Source organism: Platichthys flesus, chromosome 5 (genome assembly GCF_949316205.1).
Source record: "Platichthys flesus chromosome 5, fPlaFle2.1, whole genome shotgun sequence".
Taxonomy (NCBI): domain Eukaryota; kingdom Metazoa; phylum Chordata; class Actinopteri; order Pleuronectiformes; family Pleuronectidae; genus Platichthys; species Platichthys flesus.
Window position 1 is genome coordinate 13,938,453 of NC_084949.1, and position 8,732 is coordinate 13,947,184.

The following is an 8,732-nucleotide window of genomic DNA, read 5'->3' on the forward strand; positions in this document are numbered from 1 at the left end:
TTGTGAGGCCATCTTGACGTCAACACACAACTTGCTGTTTGACATGGTTGAACATTGCAGTTTAAGGAACCCTGGTGAAAGATTGTGGCAATAATGTGTCGAAAGAAGAAACAGGGCTGTAAACAAGGTTGGTTTCAAATTCTTATAAATGGGAACAAAATGTCTTCAACCTCTTTGTTGGACTTCAAGAACACACACAAGGAATCTTTATGATGAACATAAGTCATTTGTTTTAGATAAAACCACACAAGGCACATTTAGTTTGCTGAACATATCCAAAGCATCAATGTTTATTTTGAAAAATCTTTTAATACAAACTTCGAAATGCATCACAAGAAATGTTGACATTGAAATATAAACTAATATATCTAAACTTATGTCTAGTACAAACACTCTTTTGACCAAATATAAAGAAAATAAAAACAATCTTCTGTGTGTCAGAGGCAGCTGAGCTGGAGAGTTGGTTTAGTTCATAATGCTGCTTAGCAGGTTTTACATTTTTACTTCCACCAAAAAAGCTTTCGTTTTTAACAGCGCTTGGATGACTCAAAACTACTGAACCAATTTCTATAACATACTGTGGAGGGGCGGGGCCCCAAACCCCAAAATAACCTATTCAATATTGGTGCGGATCCAGGAATAGGTTTAACTTTTTTACAGTGTTCCCCTTGAAATCAAATTTAAATTCTCCGGATCTAAATTTTTGCATAAAATTGCCAAAACTAATAAATATCATACCTCTAAATATGCTTGATTGTTTTTTCATGCATTGATCAATTAATTAATCTAAGTGAAAACGCTCTGTCTCACATTGTTAAAATAAGAGCATTCTGTTCAGTACCATCCCACTTCAGTCCTGACACTTCAGGACTGAACTGGTACAGGAGCTGGGACTTTCATAATGGTTCTCAGGGACGAGTTTCTTCACAGCGCAGTTTGTGTACTCAGACGACTCCATTTCCTCCAGATGGTGAGAGGCCAGTTTTCGGGCGTGTGGCTTCACCCCAGTCATCTCCTCGTAGATGGGGGCCTGAGGGCGTGCCTTGACACCGCGGCGAGCTTTGCCCTGATGAGAGGCGGGGGGTAAAAATCAGTGAAGGCAAAAAAACAAAGTGCACGCACGCTTTTGATTTCCTGTGTTAAATCAGAGTTTCTCATTTTCTCTCAGAGCAGCATCCTCAGTCGGAAGTTTCAGTCTCACAAGTTGTACAGTTACACGGAAAACACCCGAGTTGAACATTTGACTTAGAGAGAAGTAGAGTGAGGGTCTCTCCTCCTGAAGAAAAACATGCTGACAAGTGTCAGCAACAGGTTATGAAACCGGTGTGGTTTTTGTGGTGAGCTGCAGAGGAACTTTCTGGCACGCTCAGAACAAACAGATGGTGTTGCTGCTAATACACAACATCCCCCCCCCCCCCCCCTACTCTTGTAGCATTAGATATCTGAGACCCTGGGACCACTCACTTTACGAGTCACAAGAAATCCAATGAGGAGGAGGAGGAGGAGGAGGACGGCTACAGCTGAGGACAGGGCGTACAGCAGGGTGGAGTAGCTGGAGCAGCCGCACTGCCCGCCTGAGGACAAGCAGAGAGGGAGAGGAGAGATGAGCATCGATGATCCAGCAGAGCACAAACACTCAGGGGCCGCGACATCTCCTCAGCAGCCTCAAGGCATTCTTACATCGGATCTGTCAATGTGATCTTCATGAAATCCTGAAGGAGAGAAACGACAGCTGGAAATAAAGAAGTACACGACTTCCTTCCTCGTTCAAGGCTGCACTGAGAAAACACTCTCTTGTGAACGTGATGGTCATGGTGTTACATGAAGACATGAGCTGAATCATGCACTGATAGCAGTTTGGTTACCGAGGTGAAATGAGAAGATGGGCTGAAAGGTTAACATTTTACATCTTATACATTTTATCTGTGGCTAATTCTTTCATATTTCAATATTTTAGATCTTTATTCCCCTGGTTTAACTTCCAATTTGGCACAAACATTCACTTGGACTCAGGGAGAACCTGATTAGAACTTAGGATTCAATTGCCACTGGGACCCTACAATTCCCTTATTGGCTTCGTGACACGTTATCTCAAGAAAAAGTTGAGAGAATCTTTTTTGATTTGGCACAAATGTTCACTTAGATTCAAGGATAAGCTGATTTGAATTGGGTCAATTTCAAGCATGTTTTCTGCCTTAAAATAATACAATCTCAAATCAGCAATTAGGACATTTCTTCTTATTTGAGCCACTTGGGCGCAAAGATTAACTGCTTAGATTTTAGTGATCAGAGATAAAGGTCACAGTGACCTCATATGAGTCTGGAATCAAAGTAGATGGGAACTGCACTGGTTGGCAGAGGCATCTGGCTTCATCCTGGAGGTGATGATTAAAGTTATCATGAAAATAAACATTATTTTTTTATTTTCAAAAGCCTGGGAAAAAGTGTTGTTTAGTGGAAGTGGCCTTGTGGTCCGGTCCTGCAGTGACGTGACCCACCTTGCACAGAAACAAAGAACACTTGTCTCCCCAGACTGGAGCTGGTGTCGGCCCTGCCTCGCACAAGCAGCTGGCAGCTGTACAGGGCACTTTCCTCCGGCTGCAGCTGCTGCAGGGTGAGCTTGTAGGTGAGGCCGCTGGGGCCGGGCGCGGACGACAGCTGGACCCTCCCAGTGGAAAACTGAGAGGAGGACGAGGAGGACGAGGAGGAGCTGCTGCCATGATGACGCTTTGAGTGGTACAACACCTCCACTGGAGCCCGGCCCCTCTGGCGCTTCAGACTCACGCCCTCCACCGCCTGGCCTTCCCCGTTTGGGGGGAGACAGGGGAGCACGGCCGAGCCCCCGGCACAAGTCTCTATCAACCCTATGTCCAGAGAGCCAGGAGCAGCTCCAGAGAGGAAAGGGAAACACTGATATAGTGGATTCGGGCAAGGCTAGATTACAAATTTAGATTCACTCAGGTGCAATGTCATGAGTTTGAAATATACCCATATGTCATAAAACCTTAATATCCTGTTACACTATACATTGCCTATTGTTCCAATTCTAATACCTCCTTATCTTGCATGTTTATGTATTTATGACAATTTGTAATGGTGCTTTTTTTTGCTCTCCCCTGTTCTGCATTGTGAAAGAGTAAAGGATGATGTTATTCTATCAGTGGGTTCATACTGTGTGGGTACATCCAGAAGTGTTTCCTTTTATATGGGATTATGTGCGCCTCCAGAAAGTTGTTTTCTAAGACTTGTTTTAATAATCACAACATGGATTGCATTATAACCTGTAGATTTACAAAATGCTTGGGGGGGGGGGGGGGGGGGGGGATGATTAGACTGACCCACAATGAGTCATATATGTGCCAGCAGAGGGAAGTACTTAATTCATCAGGAGTATAAACTGTTGTATACACCTCCTGTATGGAGCATAACGATCATGTGGAATCTCATGAGGTAATGTCAACCCTCTGAGACGTTAGAGACAACCCTTCACACATCCTCTTGACCTTCTGGGGTTTGGCAAGTTGAACCTACAAAGTGGTGATGTGTGTGTTGGTGGGGGGGGGGGGGCGGTAGGAGGTAGAAACACTCACCAGCTGTAACAATGAGGACGAATTCAGTGTCTCCGTGTATCCACTGGTCTTCAGATAGATCGTTAAAAACACCAAATTCACAGTGGTAGCGGTCTGCGTCGCTGACCCTCAGCTCGGAGATGGTCACGTTCAGGGCGTGGCTTCTGGGGTCGCCACTGGTACTGATGCGGCCCTGGTCGTCATTGTTCTTCACGGAGGCGTTGCTCCCCGTGTAGATGTAGAGCACTTTGCTCTGCTGCAGCCAGCTGCGGTTCAGGTACATGGCGAAGGGCGCGGGATGTTTCTGCGGAATGACACACGGAAGAACCACAGACTCGCCCTCAAACCGCTCCAGGAACTGAATGTCACTGAGCACTGGAGTGAATGAAATACAGAAAGTTGTTTTACACACAGCACTGCCTAGGGACTAGAGGACAGATCTTAATTCTAGACTGGTGAGAGAAAATTACAACTGTATTCTTACTTTAAAGATATACAAATGTTTCGAAGAAGAAATTGCAGCTGTGGTGTTGTTTGAGAGTTTGGGGTTTAATTCTTGATGTGGAGGGGGAAACAAAAACTGTATAAATCCAGCATGTAAAGACTCAAGTTCATTGAAGAAAATTCAAATTCTCACAAAAAAAAACAAAACACAAACAAGGTAATTTGCAACCACCATATTCTAAAATAATTAACCAAATTTTGTACAGGCCCATATTCACAAATCTCATTCATTTGCGCAGTAAGATTGAAGAAAATCGAAAAAATACAAAAAAAAAATGTTTAACAATTATGACATGGCAACTGAGTATGTAGTATGGGTTAGTGTGAATAAACACATAAAAAAAGTAATAATTTAAATAATTAAACCCACAATTTAATTTCTTCACACACTCAAAATGATAGAAAACACCTCATTAAAGCTTTATTTATGAACTTGTGTAATGAAGTGAGATGGACATTTAGTGTGAAATACATAAACTCTGTGCATCAGCCATCCGACCAACAATTTAAAGATGAGATGGAAAAAACTAAGTAGAATCCAGTTCGACTCCAAACAGAGACCAGTTAAGTTGATTTAATAATCCAATTAGTCATGCAGAAGGGTTCCTGGGATCTCATCAAGCTGTTTAAAAAATTGGCTCTCAATGATTCCAAAGAAGAAAAGACTCCTAATGTACACAAGCAGGTTCTGAGACCATCAGCCTGAACAACAGAGCTCCACTCACCCAACACAGCTTGTGTGATGACCAGAGTCCACACACAGGCCAGGAGCTGGACCCCCGGCATCTTTGCAGCCCTTTCAGCTGAAATCCAGAGGGAAGTCAGTGATGTAAACCATGACAGAACAGACGCCTGCGCTCAGAACTGGATGTCAAAAGTTTGGTTAACTGTAAATGCAAGCAAGAGGAACTCCATGAAGCTCCACCTTCAAACCTCAATGCGAACGACAAGAGGAAGCACTAACCCCCCAGCTCCACCAGCAGCTTCTTCTGAGACCCTGAGGTCAAGGATCTAACCTCACGGCTCAGCCTAGACTCAGTACAAACATCTAATGAGTACGAACTAGTATGTGTGTGTTGTTAAGGGAAATTGGCTTAAACTGCTCAGTCTGAGCTTCAGCTTTATTCACAAAGATCTATTTTCTTTTGTATACATTGTGTTTTATATGCTTGAAGAAAATCGCACAAAATATGTTTTGCATTTTCCAGAGGAAGCGATGATGCAAGTCTGACTTGGAAACAGGATGTGTCTGTTTGATGAAATAATGTGCATGAGTGACCTCCAAAAAAATAGAGGCGGGCTGTATATGTTTTAGTCTCGATTCCTGACTCTGTAAAAAATACAGAAACATCATTCAATGGGACTTGTGTAACTTCTGTATTTGATTTGATTTTACTTTATTCACTGAAAAAAGGTCTGATCAGTGCAAGAACAAAAAATCTTTAACTGCTCACTTCTCACAGAGGATAGATTGGAGCAAACAACCGTTTCTATGTGCATGTGAATGTCGTGCTTTACATTACATTACATTTCATTTAGCTGACGCTTTTATCCAAAGCGACTTACAATAAGTGCATAAAATCCCATGGGTACAGACCCTGGACAACAAGAATCAAGAAAGTACAATTTCTTCAAAATAAAGCGAAACTACAAAGGTTTTTTTTTTTTTTTGTACTGGTCTGACAATTTTTTTAATTTAATGTATTTTGAAAGAAAATGCATAAATATCTCATTTTATTGGTCATTAACTTAATGATCATTTGAATTTGGTTTTCAAGATTTATGACTTGATTTAGACCTGAAACCTGAAGACTTGAGACATGAGAGTAATCTTAAAGTCTGGATACAAGTCTGAATAAACGTCTGGATTTCTAAAGCCCCTTTAGGATGATTCATTATTTCTGCTTGCAATCAATCAATCACATTTTATCTGTACAGCCCATATTCACATATCACAATCTGCATCATAGGCATTTTGACCCTTACTCAAAGAATTAAGTTTAATTTAGACATAAGATGAAGTGTGTTGTTGTTGTTGTGCAGTTCTCCTCTCGTTTCATGTGTCTTCACTGAATCAATAAACTGTAAACCTCCACCCGGCCCATAGACCCCACAGTCATTGAGGAGGTATTGACTGTGGTGGTGACCAAACCCAATACAAGTGGAGAGATTAAGAAATGAAAACAAGATCCTTAAATGTCATGGTGCAAAATGACCCAATGCAGAAAATCTTTATTCCTCATTGTCACACATCAGTCTCCACCGAGCCATGTGACAATCAGCTCTTCAGAGCCACTTTTCTTTTTCGTCTAACAGGAAACCAGCTTTATATTGAGGGTTTACTCTAAGCTCAGGTCTAAGGAGTGTGTTCGATTGAAGAGGCCACAGCTCAAGGGTATTCCTTTTTGATTAGATTCAGTTTGATTTACCAGTGTCTGTTGGTGAATGCATTTGTGAAATGTTCAGAATTCTTTGTGGGCATAAATTCTGTGAAGTGAACGTGTGTAAGGCCTGAGTCCTATCACATCCGCTCTCACTAATAGTTCTAAACACATCCAGAAATATACAGCTATAAATGCTTTTCATGAACCGTACTTCCTTGTAATGTTGTCATTGTTTCAGGACTGATAACTAAAACAATATTGGTTTAAGAGTGAGATATAAGGGAACTTTGATTAAAAACCCTACATATGTTGGTTTGAAAATATGTATTTACAATTTTTTTAATTCATTACATTTCTACATTAATTTTTTTGTAATATTTTATTTTTTTGATTCAACATTTGCCACTGGGAGGTGCACTAGTGTCTGAATGTGCAAAAGTTGATCACCTCAAATTCTGTATCAAACAAGTTTATACTCAACTACAGAAGAAAAGACAAGAGCCCAAAAAATATATACATTTACTTTATTAAAACACAATTAAAATCAAATACATTCAAACTGTAGGCTTGTAGTTGGTCCAAAATTAAAGGGGCATGTGGCCAAAATTATAAATAAAACAAATTGAGTTTACAGTTAATCTGCATAATAAATACTTTACTTTTGGTTTAATTTTCACACCTTCTGTAAAAATACAACTGAGGCGACGGCATATTCATTCGTGGTGCTCGCTGGAAAAACTCCACGGCAACATGACAGAATACTGCCGACTCACTTCATGGGTTGTAATGTGGAATTTCAATTTCACAAATGTACAGTTGCAATCAGAAATATTCAACCCCCCAAAGATTTTAAGGATTTATCAATTAAAGTAGACAGAATCTTGTTCTTTGATCAAGATTCTCCTTCGGATGCCTTCTTTATGAGTTGAGTGATAAAGAAAATCAACACGGAAAATGCATGATGTAGTATTTGTGTGTAGCAGTATATTTTGTTAAGATAGCCATGTCACAATTATTCAACCCCTATATAATAGTTGTTTTTAAAGCTGTCTGACAGTTTTTTTTGTCCTAAAGTTGAGTTGAAACATTATTAAGCCTTTGGGAACTCTATACTGATCCTTCATTTGCTTCAGCTGTGATGCATATATAAACCCCACCCAAAGCCCAGCATTTAATCAAGGACCCTCAGCAACTTAGTCAGAACAACTCAGATAAACCCCTGTGTGACTGCAAGACACCTACAGGATGACCTGATGAAGGCTGGTACAAGTGCTGCAGTGGCAACTATAAGACGTGCACTGAATAATAAAGGACGTAATGGCCGGCTCCAAGACGCACTCAGCTCTTGACCACAAGCAACATCAGAAGTCGACTAGAATATGCCAGGAGGAATTTGGATAAGCCTACAGAGTTTTGGGTGACAGTTCTATGGACTGATGAAACCAAACTGGAACTGTTTGGACGTATGGACCAGCGGTATGTCTGGCGTGTGAAAGGACAGGCTTATGACCAGAAGAATACCATCCCCATAGTCCAGCATGGAGGTTGGTCAAAGATGATGTTGGGCTGTTTTTCTGCGGCAGGAACTAGCAATCTTTATTGTGTACATGGCATCATGGATTCATAGAAATACCAGGCCATTTTAAAGAGGAATGTGATTCCTTCTGTTGACAAATTGAACCTTGGTGATCATTGGACTTTCCAGCAAGACAATGATCCAAAGCAAAATCTCCAAGTCCACCAAAGCTTGGTTGAGAAAAAGATCCTGGAACGTCCTGGAGTTGCATTCACAGTCACCAGATTCAAATTTGATTGAAAATCTTTGGTGGGATTTAAAGAAGGCAGTTGCAGCATGGAAGCCATCAAACATCACTGATCTAGAGGCTTTTGCACTTGAAAAATGGGCAAAGATTCCAACCGAGAGGTGTAAGAAGCTTGTCCGCACTTACCGAAAACATTTTTTAGAAGTTATAAAAGCTAGAGGAATCGCCACAAAGTACTGAAGCTGGGGGGTTGAATAATACTGCACATGCACATGTGTTGAAAAAGTTACATTTTTCATTTGAACTTCAAAGTTAAGTCAACTTCTGTTGTCAAAATAACTAAAATACGCATCAATAAATATCTTTTGTTGTTTGATGAGGTTTTTTTGTCATTTATTGTCATTATCTGTCATCCACATCACTAATATCTATTGAGGTGAGGGGGTTGAATATTTCTGATTGCAACTGTAGTTTTTAATTTTTGTGAGCTGCAGTTTTAACGTAGTTGTAGT

General features: G+C 40.7%; 1 protein-coding gene across 1 annotated transcript; it reads right to left on the reverse strand.

Annotated features, from left to right (window-relative positions):
* Positions 1-256: 256 nt before the first annotated feature.
* cd7al (cd7 antigen-like) lies at positions 257-5,131 on the reverse strand. Its single transcript, XM_062387200.1, has 6 exons — positions 5,038-5,131; positions 4,799-4,876; positions 3,591-3,944; positions 2,499-2,888; positions 1,465-1,574; positions 257-1,066 (listed from the first exon to the last, which is right to left on the reverse strand). The coding sequence occupies exons 2-6, from the start codon at positions 4,857-4,859 to the stop codon at positions 851-853; spliced, it is 1,131 nt and encodes a 376-aa protein (XP_062243184.1). The 5' UTR covers positions 4,860-4,876; positions 5,038-5,131; the 3' UTR covers positions 257-850.
* Between the last annotated feature and the right edge of the window lie 3,601 nt (positions 5,132-8,732).